The following is a 24707-nucleotide window of genomic DNA, read 5'->3' on the forward strand; positions in this document are numbered from 1 at the left end:
CCTGAATGGTAACCATTCCGGACTGCTATGGGCACATGAGGATGTATAATTTAAGGAATGGTAACCATTCCGATTGGATATTTTCAGTTGCCCCCTTCTAATAACCCTTCCTGGCCTAAGGGTTGGCAATGAATCGAGCATTGTTTCTTCACTACCACTGACGGAATCAGAACCCAGTTCAATAATAGAAGTAGCACTTTCACAGTCTCTTGGCAAGTCAGTATCACAACCTGAAGGCACATTATTTACAAAGCCAGGTACTGTCCTTATGTGTTTTCTGTTTCTCCGGTAGACAGTGCTATCTAATGTCTTAAGCAAATAAGAGCGAGGTGTATAATATTTACTAACAATAGTGGCTGGGTTCCACATATTACCTTGTTGAACTCTAACAAACTGATTTGGATGCAATTCAGGGAGGGCTTTCGCACCCCTATCAAAGTACAACTTCTGACTCTCCTGACGTGCCTGTAATCTATCAGGAACATCAGCATGAAAATTGTGGTTTAAGCAGATCTGAGTGAGTGGGAATTTTGGACTTCAATCGACGGTGTAACAGCATTTGAGCTGGGGACAGTTGAATACCAGGAATAGGAGTATTTCTGTATTCAAGTAGTGCTAGAGATAAGGGGGTTTTACACCCTGATACCTTCCGTAACATACGCTTTGTAATATCCACTGCTTTTTCAGCAAGCCCATTAGACTGAGGGTAGTGTGGACTAGTGGTTTGAACTTTAAAATTCCAACATTCAGCAAACTTCTTAAATTCATAGCTGTTGAAAGGCACATTATCAGAGACAATTAAATCTGGAATACCTAAACTAGCAAAAACATGTTCCAACTGTTTGATTACTTCAGTTGATGATTTATCTGTAAGAAGTTTCACTTCTAACCATTTAGAGTAGTAATCGATGACAACTAAGAAATTCTTCCTTGCGAACTGTAAGATATCCATTCCCAAATGAACCCAAGGCCGGTCAGGTATTGGATGTGGCAACAACAGCTCCTTAGTGTTGCATCTTTGATAGGTTTGACAAACTTCACATCTACCAACAAGTATTTCAATGTCCTGGGACATATAAGCCAGTAAAGTGCCTCTCTGGCTCTGGCTTTACATTTACTGATCCCAAAGTGAGTTTCATGGATTAAAGATAGCATGGCTGGTCTCAGAGATGCAGGCACAAATATTTTTAACCCAACAAAAATCAAGCCATCTACTACTTCCAACAAATGCTTTAACCTCCAAAACATTTTACAGGAATCAGGTAACAACTGTTTTGAAACAGGCCAGCCATCAGAAATAACCTTCATGAGGGCCGAGAGTTGGGGATCCTGTGCTGTAGCTTCTCTGAACTGCTCTTTTTTTCTTCAGACATGGGTAGATAGGACACCAATGAATGAACTGAAAACTGCAAGTCATCATGGGAGTTATCATCACTTCTCAGAAATGCCCGAGACAAAGCAACTGCAACATACATTTCAGACCCTGGTTTGTGGACAACTGTTACTGAATATCGCAGCAATTTAAGCCTAATATTCTGAATGCGAGGTGTCAACACATTTAAGTCCTTATTCATGATGCCTGCAAGTGGTTTATGATAATTGTAAACTGTTACTGGCCTCCCATACATAAATTCATGAAACCTTTCACAAGCAAATTTTACAGCCAAAAATTCCATTTCAATTGGTGCCCACTTCTGTTCAGAGCTAGTTAGACTCCTTGATGCAAATGCAATCGGATTGTCATTCTGTAAGGCACAGCAGCCTATTCCCAGAGAGGATGCATCAGTTTGGATTATGAGTTCCAAGCTTGGGTCATAGACCCCTAAAACAGGTGCAGAAGAAATGAGATTTTTCAGCAATTCAAATGCTGAATCCTGTTCACCTGACCACTGCCAAGGTTCATCGCTGTGAGTAAGGAGTCTCAAAGGAGCAGAGACTTTTGCTAGATTAGGAATGAATCTTCCTACATACTTTACTAAGCCAAGAAAACGTAACAACTCTGTCTTATTACATGGCACTGGCATGGACACAATAGCTTCAACATGTTTTGTTTCTGACTCAATTCCTTGTGCAGAGATTACATTTCCAACATAGCTTACACGAGATGCTTGATACTGAAACTTAGATTTATTAAGCTTGACATTACATTCTCTAGCCCTGCACAAGACCTTACGAACTATTGACTCTAAATCAGACTGAGTGTTTGCTCTCATAATAATGTCATCAAAGTATATCTCAACTCCATCAATATCACCAAATATCTCAGTTGTTTTCCTCTGAAATATCTCAGGAGTACAACTAATTCCAAAAGGTAGGCGATTAAATTTAAACCTCCCAAACGGTGTTACAAAACAACACAGCTCTGAGCTTGCCTCATCAAGAGTGACCTGTAAAAAACCATTAGACAAATCACATTTTTCATAGTACTTGAACCCTGCCAGCCTTGAGGCGAGGTCTTCTGGAGAAGGAATAGGATGCATTTCCCACTGAATGGCTTTATTAAGGCTATTGGGATCAATACATATTCTCAGGTCCCCATTTGGTTTTTCAACTATCACCAGGTTGTTTACCCATGCCGTCGGACTGGTTACTTTGGAGATGACACCCGCCTTTTAAGTTCTGTCAAAGCTATCTTCAGTCTATCAAATAAACTACGTGGAACTCTCCGACAAGGGTTAGCAACTGGAGATGCATTAGGATCAACATGAATAGTAAGTGGCTTACCAGGAAACTTTCCTAATCCTGTAAATACATCTTGGAACTCATGTAGTAAGTCCTCCTTAGATGATCCAAAATGTTGATTGATAGCACTGACACGCTGGACCAGGTGCAGTTTCTGGCAAGCTTCCAAACCAAGAAGAGGAACAGCTTTAGGAACGTCCACAACTTCAAACTGTAGGTATGTAGATTATTACGCACAACACATGGCAGTGTGATAGACCCTAAGTGAGGTATTTCAAACTCCCCATATGCTCGCAAAACTGGGCCGTTCTTCTGAATGTGATTATCACCTCCAACGAGTTTATCGAGCAGAACAAGCGGCAATGTGTTGACTTGCGCAGCCGTGTCAAGCTTGAATTGTACATCTGTGAAGACAACAGTGATTGGTTCCCACCATGACTGATTATCACGAGGAGTGGGTACACCAACTTCAGATATGTATAGGTACTTATTAGGATTATAGACAGTTTCATCTTGATGTGACAGTGATTCTACATCCACAGAGACAGCATTGGCTTGACGTAGGTTAGGCTGCCTATTGTGTTTACTATGATCTGTAGATTGTTGACGTGCCGATGGATTCTTACACACTGCTGCAAAATGATTTTTCTGGTGACATTTAGCACATGTTTTATTAAAAGCCGGGCACTGCTTCTCACGTCCATGATTGTATCCACAATAACCACAATTACGACTGCGCTGTTGCCTAACATAACCTGATTTTCCCAGACTTTGGGCTGACTGAACTGACAATACATTCTTAGATGAACTTGCATTTGGATTCCCTGTGGTGCCTTGCGTGGCTTTGAGCTGAATACGACTTGCTTCAACAGACCGGCACACATCTACAGCTTTGTCAAGAGTCAAGTCGTCTCCACCTTGCAGCAGCTTCTCTTGCATAACAGAGTCGTTAATTCCCACCACTAATATGTCCCGGCACAAAAAACTTTCTTGCTGGCCGAACTCACACACGCGTGAAAATTTTTTAAGATCAGTAACAAACTATTCTATTGCCATACCTTCTAGCCTCCTCGAAGTCAAGATCTGGAACCGATGTTACAGCAAATTCTTCCGTGGCGAACAGTACTTATCAAATCGTGCAATCACTGTTTCAAACTTCTCCTGTTCGGTTTCAACGAGGTTGAATGAGTTGTAAATCTCAATCCCTTGATCTCAGATAGCATTAAGTAAGAGTGCAACTCGTGGGATATCGGCATCATCTTTATCTTTAAAACTTGCAGATATAGGTTGAATTTTTGCTTCCAAAATGTCCAGTTTTTATCTAGGTTACCCTCGACACAAAGGTGATCAGGTGGTTTCGCAAACTTGTCCATTTTGGTCTGGATGGCGAGCCGAACGAATTTTCTACATTCGCAACACGAACACAAATAACCCCGCGCCTGATACCATGTTATAAAAAAGAAGTTCACTGCTGTTTTATGATCTTGAGTCTTTAATTGCACGTCTGTAAAAGCTTACACGTTTTTCATTGTTCCTGCCACACAACATGGCCGCCCGGATGTTGGTTAACATGTTGGCAACATAACATCTTACAGTCTCCTACTCCAACACCTTCCCTCACTCCTTCCTCTGGAGAGGCTTTCGGGATTATGCTCTAGAATCTCTCGCTGGAGTGGCCCCTTCCTCTGGAGCGGCCCTCGGGATTACGCTCTAGATCTCCTATCCTCCTTGGAGCTGCCTCCCAGGATTGTGCTCTAAGGCCCTCTTTTTCCTCTCTATGCCTAGTAAACGTCCAAGGCTCAGGCACCTCCAGCAACTTCAACCTCCATGCCGCGAGGAGGAGCAGTGGTCAGCCCACCAACAGGGCTACTTCACTGGTGCCATCGAACCGAGCCCAGTGCACATCCCCGGCCACTCCTACCAATTTTCTCACCTGTTCCCTATTCCCCGCTGAGTTCACAAACACCTTCCCCCCCTTTTCACTCATCCGCCCATGCTCCTCTCCCCCATCGAAACCCGCATCAGTATCCTGCTCTCTGTTGAGATTCCTGCCCTTCCCCTGCACCGGCCACTACTACCACGCCCAGCGGACGACCTGCCTCGAGACCCGAGGCCCCAGCCCATCTCCGTTCGGCTGGCTGCCCGGCTACAGGCGCTGTTCGACAGGGACGACTGAAGCCATCGCACCCCGGGGGTTTTCACCCCCACCTCAAGCTCCTTTCTGACACTGGCCAATCGCCAGGCCACATCAAGTTATTTCATTTTCACTAAATTTTACAGTAGGCATATACACAAATATGTGTTCCAATTCAAAATCATGTCATTGCATATCAAAACATATAGCACCAATGGAATATTTTTGGCTCGATGTAGGCATTGCATGGCTTGGCGAATGCCTTACTTCCTAGCCTGTATGAGCGCTGGGAGGGGATTCCTCCAGGGGGTGGTCATGTCTGCATGATTACATGCGAACTGCGTGAAGCTGTTTTTTCCTTCTACTAACTGTTTCGCCTTATTTGTTAAACACCAAAAACTTTGCCTGAAGATTAGTGCTTGCAGTGTGGAAACAGTTTTAATTTTTTTTTTTTTAAATGGCACTTGTTTAACGACGGAGATTCTAATTCATACTTACTATCTATCATCAGACATGGTCAAGCACCATTTACGCAATGTTTTGGGCGTATTCAATATGGCGATGGTGTGGTTAAAAATTGACTTCAGTTACGTCACAGCATTCGGTATCGAGCTACTCCATCGCCTTCACCGTACTCCTTGAATGCGATGGTAGTGGATTTTAGAAAAGGGTGTCGTATTTTTAACATTTATCTATGTTATTGACGAAGTATGTTTTTGTTATGTTGTTTGTGAGCATGTGCCAGAATGATTGTATGCTCGTTGGCATGTGCTATACAGACTCTGGTGCTATACGGTCGTTGCATTCGCGTATGTTTTATAATTTTGAAATTGTGAACCCAGCCGTCAAAGTAATTTATTTAAACAATAGTATCTGATGGTATGTTTCTGTCCGTGGTTAGAACGTTGTAGTGTGGTAACATGGATGACGGAAATGGTAAGTATTGGCTTTATTACTAATAATACCTATTATTGTAGTAATTTAAATAACCAATTGTATTTACCGATCATTTCGAAAGAAATTAAAGAACGAAATATATAGGCTATATTTTGGCATTTAAAATTGCGATATAGCATGATATTCCAAATATACCATAAGAAATTAAGGTAAATATTTACTTGGGCGGTATTTCCGAAAAAAAATGTTAAAAATCCGAAAATACCTTTATTTTATGCTCTTCAACTTCCTCTTTTCATTAAAATCGGCGGAGATTAGAAATTCCAAATACTTTAGGAGATATCGAATTTTTAAATTTCTTCATATGTAGTTAAGCGGTATTTGCGAAAAATAATGTTAAAAATCCGAAAATACCTTTATTATATGCTCTTCAAATTCCCCTTTTCATTAAAAGCGGCGGAGATTAGAAATTCCAAATACTTTAGGAGATATCGAATTTTTAAATTTCAGCACAAAACCAGCGCATTCCTGTGGCGTGCGTGCACAATTGTTTCTTGTTTACGTACGAGTATCTATTTTTTTATTGGATATGATGTCACGTGATTGTTCGTGATAGGCCAGGATTCAAATGAACTAATAGTACGTGATTATTTAGTTCAATTATTGTTTAAAACTGTGTTTAATTACCGCCTCCAACTTAGGTGAGTTTTTAACGTTTCTAATTTTAAAGTCTTATTTGTTATTTTGATATTGTTGCGCAAGTAATAAGTAACAAAAAAATTTACGTGAGTTGTTACTGTACATCCTTTGTTACGGGTTTGTTAGGTAAGGTCAGTTACATTATAAATAATTTAAAACTAAAGAATAATTAAAATTAATTCACATTATTTTTAATATCACCTTAGTTTGAAAGTATTTATAATGTAACTGACCTGACCTAATCGACCATTTTAGTTTACTGTTCACCCTCTGTCCGGGTTTGTTTGGTCAGGTCAGTTACATTATAAATATTTTAAAACTAAACAGCCATTAAAATTAATTCACAAAATAATTTTTAATGTCGGCTTAGTTTGAAAGTATTAATAATGCAACTGACCTGACCTAATCAACCATTTTATTAATTACGCATTCACAATTCACGTATTCACGTTCACGAACACACGGCAAAATAACAAAAATGGCGCCGCTCGAATGGTTCCACAGGTCTTGTATTGCAAAATTAAAAAATTCGATATCTCCTAAAGTATTTGGAATTTATTATCTCCGCCGCTTTTAATGAAAAGAGGAATTTGAAGAGCATATAATAAAGGTATTTTCGGATTTTTAACATTTTTTTTCGCAAATACCGCTCAACTACATATGAAGAAATTTAAAAATTTGATATCTCCTAAAGTATTTGGAATTTCTTACCTCCGCCACTTTTAATGAAAAGAGGAAGTTGAAGAGCATAAAATAAAGGTATTTTCGGATTTTTAACATTTTTTTTCGGAAATACCGCCCAAGTAAATATTTACCAAAATGAATTTTTATTTTATATGTTACACCCAAATTGGGCTTTTACCCGGTGGAAAGAAGGCCGCCTTTTCCTCTCATTCCCATCCTCCCCTCTCCTTTTAGTCATCACCTTTATCTATCAACCCCAAAATTACTTTTTCCAGATCACTCCAATTCCTCCTAGGCCTCCCAAGCGAAGAGTACCTCCCTCTTTCCGTTTGCCTCCGTTCCCTCTGGAGCTTTCACCTGTGATCAGTCCTCTATAACTACCTATGTGCACCCCAGTTCCCTCTCCCTTTATCACCTGATAGTCTGATAAACCTTTCCACCCTTCTCTTCTGTAATGCTTCTCACCCCAACTCCTTAATCGTTTTCATTGGATGATGCACATGATTCTGCCATCAAGATCAGAGAAAATAGGTTTGCGATGCCTACTCATAGCATCTACTTTAACTACCAGTAATCATTTGATTCATAAAGAAGAATAAAATATTTAATTTAGATTATTTAAAAATTAAATTATTATTCCTGCATCAAGAGGCTAATGTGTTTGATCAACAGTAAGAATACGTTGAATGCTACCTGCACAGTAATTGTTTTGACAGGCAAAAACCTTGCAGACATTAGATATTTTGATTGATATATTATAATTTTGTCCATCTGTCAAAAGTATGAGTTTGCCAACTGTTTGATGGACCGATGGAATTATGTAGGCCATCTTATTGGCTGTAGGTCACATTATTGACAGACGGAGATGATAAGCTATTTTAATTCCTGCTTTAGACAGTAGTAGGATGTCCTGTGAACATTGGTAAATAGGAGTAAAGGCTTATTAAACTGTTCTGTCTGCTGGCAGGCAAGCTGTACTCAAAGTTGCCGCGCGCAGTCGCAGGGAAAGCCTTCAATACACTGCCAAGCAATCCAGATGCAAGTTTCGACATGTTTCTGAAGACATCTTTATCAGAAAAGGCTCTTTTTGAATCAGAAAATGAACTGAAGAGGGTATGTATATGAATGATGTGTCATCAAACTGTATTATTATGAATCAGCATAGGTTTTTTACGTAGGTTTTTTTACATGTAGACTTATTCTGGTGTACCTAGACCTGTTTTAAATTACTTTGTGAAACAGTTTTTATGTATTAATGTATTTAGGGCCTATCTATCTGAAATAATGTGACCGAGTCTAATGTGACCCCAAACCTTTTTTATTTTTATTTTTAGTTTATGAAAAATACTTTATGGCTAGGAAATCACAATTCAGATGCATACAATAAACTAAAACTTATTTAAATGAGTAATTTTATACTATTCAGGTTTTACCTGACTGGAAAAATCAGGAAACCTTGAATTAGCTGTGAAAATTTTTGTTGCTGGGAAATCCGTGAGTAACTCTGGGAATATTTGCAAGCATTTGGGAATTATCTATTTGTCTAGCAAGTGATAAAGACATGATGTGCAGATGACTATTATTTAAAGTCTCTCTATGAAGATTTGAAAGCTTAAACATGATTTATTAATATCGCCTTACAAAAATGCTGATTACAATTCTAATTGTCTATGTTAAAAATTATTATTGAAATATGTAAACATTTTTTATACCTGTTGAAGTGATTTTATTTGTGCCCTTACACTTTAATGTATAATTTTACTAATGATGTGTTTTCTTAAAATCTACTGTTGATTACTACTCGCATAGTTTAAACAACATACAATAGCTTCTAATTTTTATTGAGGAAAAAATGCATATTACAAAAGTAATGTAGTCTTACAGAAATATTTTGTATTTTATTTAATGTAATGTATAATATATTATATCGTCGCTTAAGTAACAAAACTGCCTTTGTGACTAAGAGCAAATTTTTCAGGAGAGCTTGATAACTTTATGCACCATGCTGGAACTGAATGATTAGCCGGTGATAGAAAAAAACCATAGCAGCAACTCTGATGTAACAAAAATGGTTAGCTAATTTTATTTACAAAATATTTTATGACAATTCTTAGATAAACCTTTAAAAAAAACCTGGAATTTATTTATTTATTTACAATTGTCACATGCACACCAACTCTCCTTGAAGAGATTGCAAGGGTGTGCACGAAACATATAAGGAACAAAACAATGTTAAATTAAAATACATTACACAATGGACACAGTAACAAATAAACATTCATTAAATCAAACTTATAAATATTCATAAAATCAAGAACTACAAAATTTGATGGGGAATAAAATAGATTTATAGATTTTATAACACATGAAGAGTAAATGATTTCAACTGAGAATACACTAATTATGGTAATATCTATGTGTACTAATTAATTAATTTAATTTCCAAGTTGATCTAATATATTATAGTTATTGTTTAGTCTAAAAATAATGAAAATTTTCCTGTGAAGTGTACATAAAGGAGGTGTTTTTGGACTCAAAAAAGGCAACTCTAATACCAGTGTTATGCAAGACATAATTACCATGAATTTTATAGAATAAAAGTTTGTTATAAGGAGAAAATAAAGATAGGCTTGCAGGTCAAAGAGAGAAATTAATTTAGTGGAAGGAAAATTTTTTGAACAATATGTAACATTGATACATTTATGTTGAATATGTTCAATTTTATCATTGTCCAAAGAATTAATATTGTTCCATATTACTGAACAATATTCAAATTTTGACCTGATTAGAATTTGTAGCATAATTAGTAATGTATTTAATAAGGGAAAATGTTCTGCTGGAACTAGAAGTTAGATAATCTACATGTTGATGATAATATAATTATGAATCTATTATAACTCCAAGATCTTATAATGTAATAGTTTTTGGAATTAAGTTATTTTCTACTTTATAATCATATTTGAATTGAAAATATTTCCTGGTAAAGAATATTATTTTAGTTTTGTCACTGTTAAGACGAAGTAGATTTGACTTGCACCTAAAATTAATTGCACTAATATCAGATTGAAATAATAGACAATCATTTGAAGTGGTGATTTTTCTACAAATTAAAGTACTTTGGTTTTGCCAAAAGAGTGGCCAGCCTGTATACTTATTTACAAAAGCTTTACAAAAGCCACTTACATCAGAAGAGTAATTAATAATTTATGAAACAGGAAGACACAGAAAGAAAAGTTGATTTTTATGGCTGTAGTTAAAGACCATCCCTCAGAAAGCAAAGAATGCTGCATTATACAGTGGTTGCTTGGGTGGGTGAAGATGAGGTGGAGGGGTCAAGAGAAGCAGAGGGAAGCCAGTGACAAACTCATTTGAACCCTCTCCCCCTCCCCACCATAGTATTCCAAAGTGTTTGTACGAGAACCGACTAAAAAGGCATAAGTGACACAGATTGTGTGTTTTTTCAACTAAGCAGAGGTTCAGGAGGCAGCTGTCTAAAGTGGCTTAAATGACACAGTTACGATGCAGTGCATCTCAACTAAGCTGTTCCCATGATACACGTTTGCAATTAATGCGACCTCCACTCTTAGTTTCTGCAGTTTTGGGTAAAAACGGTTAATACTACCTACTTGTATTTGATAAAGATATTACTTGAAGTGAATTATTTATAATTTTCAGTCATATACTAGTAGTATTTAAGTAAGCAGATATTATTGCATCAACATTGATGCATTTGATGATACACAAGCAGTTTATTTTAATCTGGGGGCTGATGTATGAAGTTATAAAAAATTTTAGACAATTTTCCATTTTTTGTTTATTGCTCAGTTTGTTTGTTCGTATATCACACTAAGAGTCCACAGTTGCATTGAATGCTAACATTTACACTTTTTTTTTGGCAAGATTTATTGGTTTGATCCCAACACCCTGGAATTACTCAAATTTTCATGTGCAAAACTGCAACTCAAAACCTTTATGAATGTATCATCACAAAGATGTACAAAATATTTGCATTATCATTTTTACTCTATTGATTTTTGGTTATAATGAATTTCAACCCTAATTTATTGCAGATGTGTTGGTATTATGTTTCTTTAGCAATATTCACTACATGATGGCATATTTACGATTCTTCCTAGCGAGCAATTTTTAATCTATTAAACAAATTTATAGCTTATTAGCCTTTATACAGCTACTGTATCAGGACTTCAAACCAGACAATCATTCCATAGTTTCAAAGGTCAAGCGTGCAAAATTTCATAGAGATCGGAAGAACGATGGGTTATCAATACAATTACGAAATTTTATCAAGAATTAATTAATTCTGCTTTAAAAATTGGTTTTATCAGAATCACACCGAGACAGTACAGTAATTACGTTTTCCCGTCCAATACAGTCAAATGTTTTGTTCCCACCAATAGTAAGATATATGTTATTATTATTGTTATTATTTTTTCCAGTTTAAGATGTTGCCCATTAACTTTTTTCCTATACCTATAAGATGATGTTATTAAAAGTTGAAAACCATTAATTGTTAGGTTATTACCAGTTACTTAACAGAAATACAAAGGTGGTGATGTGTAAAGTTTCTTTCAAAGCCATTTTAAATCTTATAGTCATTATCTGCAGCACATTCATATTTGGTTAAGTTGTTAACTATATAGAGTGCGCTCGCATAGTCCAATATCCAATATTGCTAGCTCACTGATTGCATTCAACACGCACGCTCTGTCTCTTGCCGAGTAAACTACATACCAGCATTCTTTCATGGTTAATCTGTTCTACAATGATGGAATGGTGAGATTTCACCACAAATAATTAAATGATGCTTTAAGTTTTTTTTTTTATCGAAATCTCACTTAGACTGTCACCTTCCCCTTGTTTTTTAGGTCAAGAGTAAAAAGTTTCAATGAATGATACGTGAGTATATAGAAGACGAACACACAAACATTCGTTTTTATGTATAAGAATAAGAAAATAAGATTATTAAACAAATATGACTCTCAGGTGTTTCATAATACATACTTAATTCACCAAAACAATTTATTAATACATGATTCTTTTTTACAATATAATAATTTGTAATAAATATTTCTACTCGGAACAATAAAAATAAATCTGCTAGTAATTGTGTGTTTGAAAAATCTACCAATGCTGTAATGTAAAAATGAGTTACTAATAACTGTTAAAAGATTAAAAAAAAGTTAAATAATTCAATATGTTTGTTCGTGCATCAATTTGGTACAACTTTCATGCTAAATCTATACTAATATTATAAAGCTGAAGAGTTTGTTTGTTTGTTTGAACGCGCTAATCTCAGGAACCACTGGTACGATTTGAAAAATTCTTTCAGTGTTGGATACTACATTTATCGAGGAAGGCTATAGGCTATATTATATTATCAATAACATTAGGGATCCTTACTAAAAGTCCAATTTAGAATCAAATGCGTTGGAGGGGGTTAGATACAACATGCAGTACACGTACAAAGTGTGTGTTGACAATGCCGCAGGCGCTAGAAGTTTATTTCCTATTGCCTATTAACATTGTTGCCACGCACTAGATGCCTTATCATTCTTAATTTTCCCATACAAGTAAAAAAAAAAACCGTGTAATATTAACAACGAAGCAATCAGTACCCTCATAAGAGTTCAATTAGTATTTAAATACTTTTTATCACTTTAAATTGCAAACCTAAACTATTGTTTTTTCCTCTCTCTGTGTTTAATTTGTTTTTTTATTGCCCCTTTTTTTCAAGTATATATATTTTATAGACTTGAAACTTCACAGTAATGTTCCTTATGTTACGCAGGATGATATTTTCCGAAAATTAGATCCCATGGGTGGTTAAAACCAGACAACAGTGGGTACTTTGTCTGCATGAGAACAGGATTTTGCATTGTTCATGCCTTCTGCATCTCCATGGCAACGGGCATCGCGCGGCAGTGGCGTACCCACAAGGAGGGGCATGTATAATGAGTGGCGCAAGAGTGATCTACCTGTAGACTGCCGTAGCGAAGTACGGGTACATCAGTTGTACGTTGCGTGCACGAGTCGGGAAACCATCGGTGCTATTCATTTTCTCTCCGGTACATTATACAGCATTGTTATAAATTTTCACAGAATTTTTTTTTATTTACCATTACTGTAAATGGGAGATGTGGCTTAATTTTTTTATTAGTATAGCAGTGCGAAGCCGGGTCGGGCAGCTAGTATTTTATATTCCTCAAGTTTAAAAATGTTTAAAAAATTCATGTTTGTTCATGCATAAATTTGGTATAACTTTCATGCTAAATATGTTATATTCCTCAAGTTTAATATATTAAAAGAGTTGTTGTGATTTGAGTTAAATTTTTGATAAAAAATGCTGATTATTTTGTGATTTCAGTTCTATTCCTTTGCTTTATGGTACATTAACTTGCGTGTTGGCGTTCTATGTTGATTTGACATGCTTTTCGGTGTTATTTTTTATCGCAATTCACCATATATTCTTGTCCCTACTTAAGTACTATAAGCATGTAGCAAGGAATATCTGTTTTGTTTTTTAGAAAGTTGTGTACTTTTTTTTTTTTTTGCAGAGTATACTGTTGAAGAAGCATAAAAAGAAGATTCAGGGTAAAACTCGCCAGCGAAAGACTTACTTGTCTCGGAAGGAAAGGAAGGAACTCGGACTTAACAAATTAGATTACAAGAACCTAAAGTTCCGGGATTTCCACTCCCTGCACCAACTTTGGAAGAAATACATGCGAAACTATCTCAATTTGGACAACCTTAAAAATTTAAGGTATTATTCTTAGTTTCACGATTTGTGTCTTTATTGTGCATATGATTTGTAATGTAGATCAAAGCCTTTCTACTTATTTAGGTCACAAATGTATGGAATGCGAGCCACCCAAAAATAATACAGTAGGAACACGGTTCGAAATACTGCGAATTTGGATGTACCATGGGTTTTTCTGTTGCTCCCTATCAAAAACAACTTAGCATAAGTGACAAGTTGACGAAATAAGTGATATGTTGTAGAAATGTCATAGTTCAAGGATTCCCCTTTGTTGTGTAAATCTGGTTTTCCTCAGAGTTGCTATGTATCCTTCGTAAGTGCTCTGTCCTAATGTGGTGGCGGCATCTGGTTGGAAGAAGAAGAGAGGGGCAGAGTGCCTGGTTGAGTGGGAGGGACAATTGTGTCTGCAGGAGCTTAAATAAGCAGTTGGTGATAGTTAGTTTCCATGTAGGTTAAAATTATGTACGTCTAAGACACAAACTGTTAAATTGTTCGTTGTGTAAAACTCAGTCCTCTTTTATTCATATAGTGTGACTTCTAGTGTTATGAGTTTAATTCTTTGATTTGTTTTAGCTTAATTGTTGGAAAACAGAAAACATCATAAGCTTGGTATGTTTCTTTTAGGTAGATTTCGAAGAAAGACTACCTATTGTAGTCGTTACCATTGTGTGAATTCCAGAGAATAATTACATAATTTTTTTGCTCCCTCTACACAAAAACCATTGCCAATTCATTAGTTATTTATATTATGTGAATTGCCGAACCCATTCCGGGAAAACACAGTGAGATGGTTACTTACTATCTAGACTATGGCCAGTTTAAAGGATATATTTGGTACATGAATGACAATTAATACTATAAGTAGCTATGTAAGTAATATATGTACAACAGCTATGTATACTATGTGCCATGATGTATCTACAAGCCTAAGTGCCACCACAGAGTGGAATGCAACTGTTGATTTCTGTACTATACATGATTGAATCCAGTGTGTGGCTATGTCTAAATGTTTATATGGTAACCAGGTGTAGCTGGGTTTTTTTTAAGCTCATGGACTGCACATTTTGCTATAGATGCCCAAAACATCTGCTGAAGAGACTATTCATGGAAAATGACTGTGTAAATAGGGAGATTCTTATTCGTACTTACTGATTTGTACTTATCATCAGACGTAGTCAAGCACAAATTCCGCAATGTTTTGGACATTACAGTATGGTGACGGTGAAGTAAAAGAGTTTGGTTTGAACTACATCACAGCATGCCCTTACCTGACAATTCATATTTCTAACTCCATGGTTGAATCAACAGGAGAAAATTAACTAATCAAACTAAGTATGGTCATGCTTTGTAAAGAATACGTAACACGAAATGTTGACCATGGTAACATAGGATTTTCTTGTAGCTCTCGGGCTCACAAATATCTGGCACGCAGTGTACTAGGTGGGTAAATGTATTTACATTCTCGTCTGTATGTGTGCATGGAAGTTGATTCTGAAGTACGGGATTGTGATGCGAGGGGAAATCGGGCGACACTGGGTGAGAGTGCACGGCACTCACCAGCGCCGGGGCAGTTTCACAGGCAGCGGCGACGACAGGCAGAGGAGCAACGTGCTGCTGCTCCTGGTCAAGGCGGAGTACGTGGGGGCGTTCGTGAAGGTGAAGCGCTCCAAGTGCTGCAGCCTCACCGGCAAGAAGGGCATCATCCTGTGCGACACCCTCAACACCTTCACCGTCATCGACCAGAAGAACGTAGTCAGAAGTGAGTATGCAGTGCAGGTGTGCCACTTGTCTCGAGGCCAGAATGAATCACTCCCGGGCACCAGGTCGCCATGGCGCCCAACTTTTCCTTGCTGGTCACTAGCTTCTGCAAGATTTTGAAAACATTAGCCAGTGTTGTTGTTGCAAAATCTTGTTTTACAGAAACGACTGAGTTCAAGAATCCAGGATAGTATTTAAATTGTAATAAGTTCACCAAAATGCTATTTAGGTACTTTTAGTTCAAATAAAATTTTTAAGTAGAACTGCTCCCAAATTTTATTTATATATATATTTTTTTCTGGCTCCTAAACTTTCAGAGATTTTGTAGAAGCCTTTAGAACCCTAAGGACAGTAAAACTCTGTTATAATATTCCAACATTTCACGAATCATGCATTTCCTGCTTGTAACGTTTCTTTGATGAAATTCAAGAAATGAAATTTTTTTTTTAAACTTATGTGTATTCTATTTGTGTATCACTAAACCTAGAAAATGATCTAAATATTTTCAAAGTTTTACCTCAAAGATATCATTTACTGGTTGGGCAAATCATGGAGTGATATGAAAGAATCTAGACCAAAGAAAAGTTGAAATACCATCATTCCAAAAAATGAAGTACCACCAGGCCACCTGAAAATAAAAATGGTTTTCTTATTCTATCTCATCCGATTTTGCCGTAGTCCATATTAACTCAGTTAATCAAGACTTGCCTGTACATCTTTACTTCATTACCTTCCAGAGTCTTCATCTGTTTCAACAACTTTTGTACCTTTGTTAATTTGTTGTATATAAACTATTTCTTCTTATTATAAACTTATGTAAAGGTTAATTTGAGTTACAATATTATAATGAGAAAGAATTATCTGTTATTCTTTAGTTATTTGAAAATCAAAGTTTTTTTATTGGAACTTCATTTTATTCAATTTCTATGGTAGGAGTTAGGCCTACATGTAGGTTACTGATCATGCCTATTTACTTTTTACTACCCTAAGTTTAATATTTTGCGAATTAATAGTCATGCTTTAAACATATCTGGCTACCATTCACAATTAGGGTGTTTAGGGGTAATACTTGCCACAGAGCCAGCATCCCTCAGGACTATTACTCTTTTGGCAAGTTTTATTTGCACAAAGACATGATATCTGTGTGTATTATGCTAACTATGTAGTTGTCATTTTCGAACCATTTGGGTTGTAAATATATTGCATCCTGTACATATATTATATCCTGTACACCATCTGCCTCATTCTTTGGGGAACATTTTGGCACAAGAAGTACATTACTGCCTCCCAGTGTCAAGTCAGTCATGATACAGGTAGTGGTGTTAATAATTATTTAATGCATGGTCAAAAGGACACAAAGTCTTATGGCAAGTGGCAACCAAGTTGACTTTTGCCTTTTGACCACGAATAAAGAATTTTTGTTACAGAATATGTGCACTTAACCTACAGAATGCCAGTTTGTACGAGGAGAGTTCATATAGAAATGTGTTTGTGGTAATCATTCCACTGCATTTTAATTTTCAGGGTTGTTACTTGGTGCATAAAGGCTTGCCTTTGGACTCATCCATTGAATATATATTTTTCATCAGCACACATCAGCTATAATAATTATTTGGTAACCATTTCGGGTATATGGGGGATACCTGCTATGTATACCCAAACCTCTAGTCTAGTTTTTTTGGGTTTCTAGAAAAGTCCCAAAAACCATTCTGTAAATTTTTCTAGTATCTGAAACATTTACATTTTTTAAGTGGAGTTTTTACTTGGAAAACCAGTTTTTTTTTTTTTTTTTTTTAAAACTGTGATAAACTTGTTAGTTACCTCCTCACAAATAACACAGGTTGCTGCACAAATAACTTTTGTGTGGTTATAATATAACACAATTTATTTTATTTCTGGATTTTTAATGACTTTACTATGAGCAGATTCTATTTAATGAAATATCTCTGACATACTTAAGAATTATTCTACTAGAGTATTAATTACAAAAATAGATTTATGATTTATACTGGAGTACCAAATACTAAACTCCTCAACGCTTACCAATATATTTTACAGTGACATGATGCCTTAATTTTTTGTGTCTCAAAAACATTGTTTAAAAATATAGATGTTACCTAAAGAATTTTATTTGTGTGTGATATTTACAAACATTTTTCTTTTGCAGAAATCCCAAAAGAATCATGCATATTTTCTGTGTCATTGGATAAGTATGAGTTCACCATTTACGGGAAGTTGTTCTGCATTCGTTCAAGCCACAGAAGTGCCAAGAAAATAAGACTGAATCTCATACCGGACCTGTGAATGTGTGTTTCCTAGAAGACAAAGAAAACAACTGTTTGTTACCTGTGTTACCTATGTTACGTTACATTTATGCAATATATTTAAGTTTTGGTAGGAGTTTGTTGTTATTTGCTTCCCTTCAAATAAAACATAGTATGTAGTTACTTTTGTAAGCTACCTGTTGCAAAAAAAAAGGAGTCATTACAAACCTGTCTTAAAAAAAAAAAAAAATTGACACTTGCAGAAACCTTAAAGTTCTTAACATATTAATTACAAAGCTTATCTGTATAACAAATTATTTGAGAAATATACGTAATACTATACAGGATGCATGTAAAATATCATCAACCTGTGGGAAATATGTAGGACTACTAGATGAATTGAGAGTATTGAATAACGTAGAACAGGAAATGTGTACCTTTATCGGTAGAGCTAATCCTGTGAACAGTGAGATACGTAGAATGTCATATCAGCGATTGTGTACATGTACCATACAAAACAATATGTATGTATGTACTGGCAGTTCATGTCAGCATATGCTGTAGCTCAGAATGTGTTTACTGTACCAGTCAACATTCCAGATACACTGCATTGCTGTGTAGAGCACCAAGCAACTAGGGTAAACTGTCGTGTGTTCATCATGAAGTATATTGGGAAACAGAGGTTAGTCATGTATCTTGCTGATAATGGCATTCCACATAACAGGGACACAGTGTATCACATTGTACCTGATAACAAATCTAGCAATAAACATAAGCATTTACAGACTTGTGTTAATGGCCGATTATTTCTTCTTCAAGGTGTACTGCATTTGTACAATAGTTTTGACATGTACTTTATACTTACACTGCATACCTATATTGAAAACCTAATCAGTGTGAGAATATTTTACATATTATTTCTGTCTGTCACAAAAACAGCACAACTCAGGGATAGGAGTATGGCACCGTACAGAATAATTGGATGGAACGTAGTGGTAGCAGGACTATAAAACTTCCACAGTTGTTATGTTGCAATCAATTTTTTTTTTTTTTACCTCGTTCTGATGTTATGAAATTTTTTGATGTTACAAAATAATACAACAAAACCATGGGTGTTCTGCCCAGCAGAATGAGCCAATTAAAAATCCATTAATCTTAATTAGTGACCTGCCACTTGTCAGTTAAAAACCCATTTAAGTACAATTAATTGTGCATGTGTCAGCCACATGTGTGTTTAAGTGTTTTCATCATGTGTCCAATTACCAACCAACCACATCCCCTTCACCCCTTTCACTTAATGTTAATTAAGAATCTCATTAATCACAAATACTGATCCAGCTTAGCCCTCTGTCAATTATTGATTTTTTTACAATTGTGGGTATGCCTGGGAAGACACCCCCTCCTCCACCATCTTCTCAGATTATTGATTTTTTCTCCCCCACCCTCCTCACGATCGCTTGCCAACTCGGGCGATTGATGTTTTATGATTGGAGGGTGTGTCCACGTCCACGTTGGTTCTGGAATCGGCAGCCAGGCAGTGCTGCAAGTGCTGATGACGTCGCAGGAATTTTATCTTTACTAACCTGACAGTGAGAGACAAACCAACACACATTTCTCAAAACATTTTTATTGAAAAAATTTGAAAAATTACATAATTGAAAACATAAATAAATAATTTAGGAAGATGCTATATAGAGCTGAAGTTTAAATAATGTTTGGGGTGATGTGTGAGTTGTCACGCGATGGTGATGTCTGAACATGTTCTGAAGTTCTCTTGTGGTCCACAGCCATCCGCCCCACTCCCATCACTGCATATTCCCCAGTTGTTGCCTGGAAGGAACAAAGAGTACAAAGTATCAGCATAAAAATAACCACAGTGTTAAAAACTGAAACATCTCTGGATGAGGAAGGAATTGTGGGCCCTTGCTACTGAGATTTTTTGTGTGATAAATGGTTCAATGCGTTTCTGTGGATGGCAGCTTTGTGGAGTTTCTACCACTCTTTTCTGTACAAAATTTAACAGACTGTTTGCACAAGGTACTTATGTCCGAGTAGTAAAATTTTTGGCACAAATCATGACTTGACAATTAATAGTAGCTTGGTTGAAAGTTAGTCGTGAGAGTCCTCAAAACTTAACACTTTGCAAATGCAGCAATAACTGTGAAACACTGGACTTAACAAGAATATGCAAACAGTTACGGACAACATTCAAACACAATAGGCTTTCTATGGTGATTCTGTGCAAAATCAGGCAGTTTAGAGATCTAGGCTTCAGTATTTTAAATTTTTGAATTTTAAGCTACAACTTGACTCATGTGGTTCGGATATCTCTCTCGGCACTCAAACTAATACATATTTCATATCTGTTCACTCACAATGTATGAAAAATTATATATTGCCAGCGACTGCAGGCTAGTAATTGTCAATATTGAACCGTTACAACTTCGAATGCTTGGTTTACTACATTCATGCGTTGTCAAGGGAGTATCTGTGGGGTAGCTGGACGTACTGGTACTGGTACTGAAATGTTGCTCTACCCAATAGACACTTGAAAGACTCACTTGGGAAGCTATTAGCACAACCCAGGTGGCGGGTGTTACCTGCGACGTAGGTCCAGCGGAAGACGCAACGCTCGCAGCGCAGTCCGGCCGGCAGCACCAGGCTGACATTGTAGTAGCCGGGCTTGGTGGAGGGCACGCGGTACTGGGTGCTGCCCTCGGCCTGGGACAGGGGGTACCGCGAGAAGCACTCGTCCGTCTCCAGCTCGTCGGCAGAGCGCAGGGGGCACAGGTCGAACTGGAAGTAGCCCTTGTGGTTCGCGGTGAGATCCACGGCTGCCGTGAACGCCTGCCCGCTCTTGTAGCTGCAGACAGGGTGTTGTGCGTCACTTAGCTATAATAGTACATACTAGATAGTACAAGCAAATGTCTTTGACTTTACCAGGGTTCCCACAGATAGAGAAAATCTAAAAACTCAAGAATTTGAAAAGTTGACTCCAAAACCTGGAAAACACAGGGAAATTAAAAGTACTTTAGTTATGAAACTGGATAAGTAATTTTTAATACTAGCATGTTCCTTTGATGTCTTGAAGCCATACTATGTTAATCTCACATTCATGTGTAGTAGAAAACCATCTGTTTTAGTCGTCAATTAATTAAGATAATCCTTGAACGAACAAATTCAAATGTAGATAATGGTTCACATGGTCTCAGTCAATAATGTATTTTTCCAAGTTTTTATACATTCAAACAACGTTGGTTGTGCAGCATTGATTGAAATGGTAACATTGCGAAATGTATATTGTGCCGGAAAAGATTTTATGGTAAATTTGATATTTTATGTATGGTTGAAATAAGTTTTTGTTATTTAATATTTTTATGTTAGCATGCAAAATTGATTTATGAGACAGAAAAAAAAAAGTGTGTGTTCGGACAGGGAAATTATTTAGATCAAGTGTGGGAACCTTGCGTTAGGTGAGAAAGTATATTAATGTGTAACATAATAGCTCTCTGTATACAGTATTTGGTGAGAGTAATTTCGTGAGTACGATGGAAATCAAGGAATGGAAACGTGTAACACATCCATCTATAGTGGATGATGGGAACCAAAGTTCACAAATACAAATGGAAACTTTACGAGTATTAACTGTTCAATGAATTTAACAAGGGCAGTATTTTAATGACACGCCTTTTCGAAAATCAAGTACAAATTTGGGGTTTAGTATTTTTTCAAGTCTTTTTCGCTTATCGGAGCCGTTTCATTATATAGGTAATTTAAAATTTTGATCTGCTAATCAAATGATTCAATAGTCAATGTAGATGCTCGAGCAGTGAATTCTAGTGGCGAGTGAGAAAACTAAATATGATTTATTGATTTGCGTCCACACTCAGCATTATTTTTAAAAACTCTACATTAAATTTGGTGTTCGAGTTTTGTATTATAAGTGTATCTGCGGCATGAGAACACATGAATTTTCTCATTACCAAGGTTAGATGTTACCCATCTCTGGCGAGTACTGAAACATCCATTCACATTTTTTTAAATTTTTAATATACACGTACTTACTCTCTGTCTGTCTTACCTGATTATTGAGATTTTAATTTTATTGCAAAATATTTGTAATGTGTCGAGTTGTTTTATGTTTTTCTATATCCTTATCCCTCAGCCAAATATTTCATCTGTAGTTAGATCAAGTTGTACTTAAACTATTTATGGAAATTCTGAAAGATATAATTTAGCGCCATAAGATTGCAAGAATGCAAACACACACAATTTACCAAACTTCATTTCCTTCAATTTTAAAGACTTTTGTGTAAATGTATGTTATTCATGTGTGTGTGCTAGATAAACTGTAGCTCATCCCCTACCTATTAAGAAAGTGTTGAATGACTCACGTCTTTACGCTGATCCCCCGCCCGTATTTGCCGGTGTTCTCGCTGGGACGCGGGCGAGGGAGGGCGTAGTCATCCCCGCACTCCCCACACTTGCCGCCGTTCTGCTCCCACTGGACCTGCGCAGAGACAGAGACTGCTGTGGTCCTGCACGCGCACGAGAGGGGCTTAGCCGGAGGTCTGTCCCTCGAAGAGTGCCTCAGCATGACTCCCTGAGGAAACCCTCTCGTCACACCGGCTGCATTCATCACGTGGCTCACTTGCAAAACTTGTGAAGGAACTATCGAAGAGATAAATTGGGTTGAAAATGTATAACTGAGGTATTTTTATGGTTCAAGAATGCAAGGCAACAGAAGTTTAAGCCCACACTAAAACTAGCAAGTAAATTTTCAATTTACTCTTGATTAGCACATCAATTACCTACTAATTTTTCTCAGTTTCATCGATTACGATTCATACAACCGAAGCTTATCATGCTGAAGATATTAAAGAGACAAAAACTACCAACATCCTTTTAGAATCTCCCAAAATTTCACTTCTCTGGTGCGTTAGGTTTAATGAATTAAAATTTATACATCCATTATGTGGCTCCTTTGGAAATTAACTTAATTAAATTAGTTACTATGAATTTTAATTAATAAAACACAGCAAAATTTCCAACCGAGATTAAATTGTTCTTCGTTAGCAGAACTTATTTTTACATGGTCAGCAATAACAAAGGAATTTATTACAGAGTTTAAGTTTTACTGTTCTCTTCTTAAATATACAAAAACTAATCTCTCCTCTGCGTAGAATAACTTTAATGTTAAAAAATGCAGACAACCCAAAAAGAAAATTGTATTAGTTTTGCCTGTGCCATGTTGAGTGACCGGTTGTTTGCCTGTGAATGCCGGTTCGCATGGAGCAAGAGCACCCCACCACTCACGCTGATGCCACCGCAGAAGTGCCCGTCGTCGTCATAGTCCTTTGGCGTGTGGAAGCCCAGTCGCCACATGGACGCCCGGTTGACAGGCTCCATCACCATGCCGTGGCCGCTTGCGCCGGCCGCTAGGAGCAGGAATAGCAGTAGGGTTAGATCCTCCATGTCGCTGTGATCGTGCTGCCACTGTGCTCTGCTCTGCTATATATACCCCTGGCGTGCCTCTCGCCTCGATAACTGTAACCTGGTTAGGTCTCTTATGAGGTCAAGTGCCCTCTTCAAACAAGCTGTTTGTCACTTGTTTGCTGTGGTACAGCCTTGGATGCTTCAGACTATAAACAAAGTTAATCATCAACTGCCTCCCCTCCCCCCCCCCCATGCTCAAAACTGTGTCTCTCCAACAATGGTGCTGTTGGAGGCTGATGTTATTCCCCAGACAAGACCAGGGTGATGGGAACAGCGGTCGATCAAGGCTGCAAACTACGTAGTAGGTTGCTTGCAATGATTTGGACTGACATGAGCAGTCTGAAGATCAAAGAACAACTTATGTCCAGATATAAATCCAGGAATTTTTTTCCACATGCCTGAAATGTTATAGACCGAGCTAAGATATTGAGGCCAAACCACCCAAAGTATCTTGCATCATTATAGGTAGGAAGCAGTCACGTAGTCATGAAACTGAAGGTGATGTTAGCCAGTAGTGGCGCATTACAGTCTGCCTTTTAACACAACCTTCGTCAACTTCCAGTTGTTTCCAGCCAAATTCAAAATATTTTTACACATGATTGCTAGCATTATTTTCATTGTTTGACATTGTGTATTATTTCATTAAAGAAAAAAAGTATTTCTAAAATGACTGTAGAAACACACGCACATGACCAGTTTCTGTGATGCAAACAAGAGTCAACATATCCTTATCTTTCATTAATAACAAGGCTTGTATTAACAAATTTATATTAAATAAATTTTAAATGAAAATTTTGTACTGTTTCTAGAGGACTTGTAGTGCGAACTAAAAATATATATTTTTCGCCATAAAGTAAACAAAACCACACAATTGGTTAACATAATTGCACATTGTATCAATTTGGGTTAATGAAAATTAATTCAATCATAATGGTTTTGAACTTAATTTTATGTTTCCTTCAATACCATAACTTTTTTTTAATAATATATGGCTTTGAATAATATACAAATAAATTACAATACAGTGAAACCTCAGTAATAAAAACCTTGTTATTACAAAACACTCATTATTAGAAATTACATAGAAGTTATAATACTAAGTACATAATTTGTTTAATACAAAAGTATGGTTATTATTATGTAATACAAAGTTGTTTTTGTTCCAAGGGTAAACAGTTTCATGTAGTAAAGGATGTTGGATTAAAATACCCAAGAATGATGTTACGAAACAATGTGAAGTATCAACTAAAATAATACTGTTGACATTATTTCGTTCAATGTAGGTGGGAAAAAAACAGAAATTCAGATTCTTTCA

General features: G+C 36.7%; 2 protein-coding genes across 3 annotated transcripts; one reads left to right on the forward strand and one right to left on the reverse strand.

The window, feature by feature from the left end:
- Positions 1-5449: 5449 nt before the first annotated feature.
- On the forward strand, positions 5450-18029 carry LOC134533803 (ribonuclease P protein subunit p29). Of its 2 annotated transcripts, none has more exons than XM_063371473.1 (5): positions 5450-5752; positions 8064-8209; positions 13672-13877; positions 15446-15633; positions 17800-18029. In XM_063371473.1, the coding sequence occupies exons 1-5, from the start codon at positions 5737-5739 to the stop codon at positions 17934-17936; spliced, it is 693 nt and encodes a 230-aa protein (XP_063227543.1). In that variant the 5' UTR covers positions 5450-5736; the 3' UTR covers positions 17937-18029. The 2 variants fall into 2 exon arrangements, with proteins under 2 accessions (XP_063227543.1, XP_063227544.1); XM_063371474.1 differs by having other exon boundaries at positions 5480-5752; positions 15454-15633.
- Positions 18030-19420: 1391 nt separating this feature from the next.
- LOC134533804 (uncharacterized) lies at positions 19421-23554 on the reverse strand. The gene is made up of 4 exons (XM_063371475.1): positions 23213-23554; positions 22291-22406; positions 20497-20759; positions 19421-19726 (listed from the first exon to the last, which is right to left on the reverse strand). The coding sequence occupies exons 1-4, from the start codon at positions 23369-23371 to the stop codon at positions 19632-19634; spliced, it is 633 nt and encodes a 210-aa protein (XP_063227545.1). The 5' UTR covers positions 23372-23554; the 3' UTR covers positions 19421-19631.
- Positions 23555-24707: the final 1153 nt, after the last annotated feature.

The sequence above is a fragment of the Bacillus rossius genome, chromosome 7 (genome assembly GCF_032445375.1).
Source record: "Bacillus rossius redtenbacheri isolate Brsri chromosome 7, Brsri_v3, whole genome shotgun sequence".
NCBI classification, from domain to species: Eukaryota; Metazoa; Arthropoda; class Insecta; order Phasmatodea; family Bacillidae; genus Bacillus; species Bacillus rossius.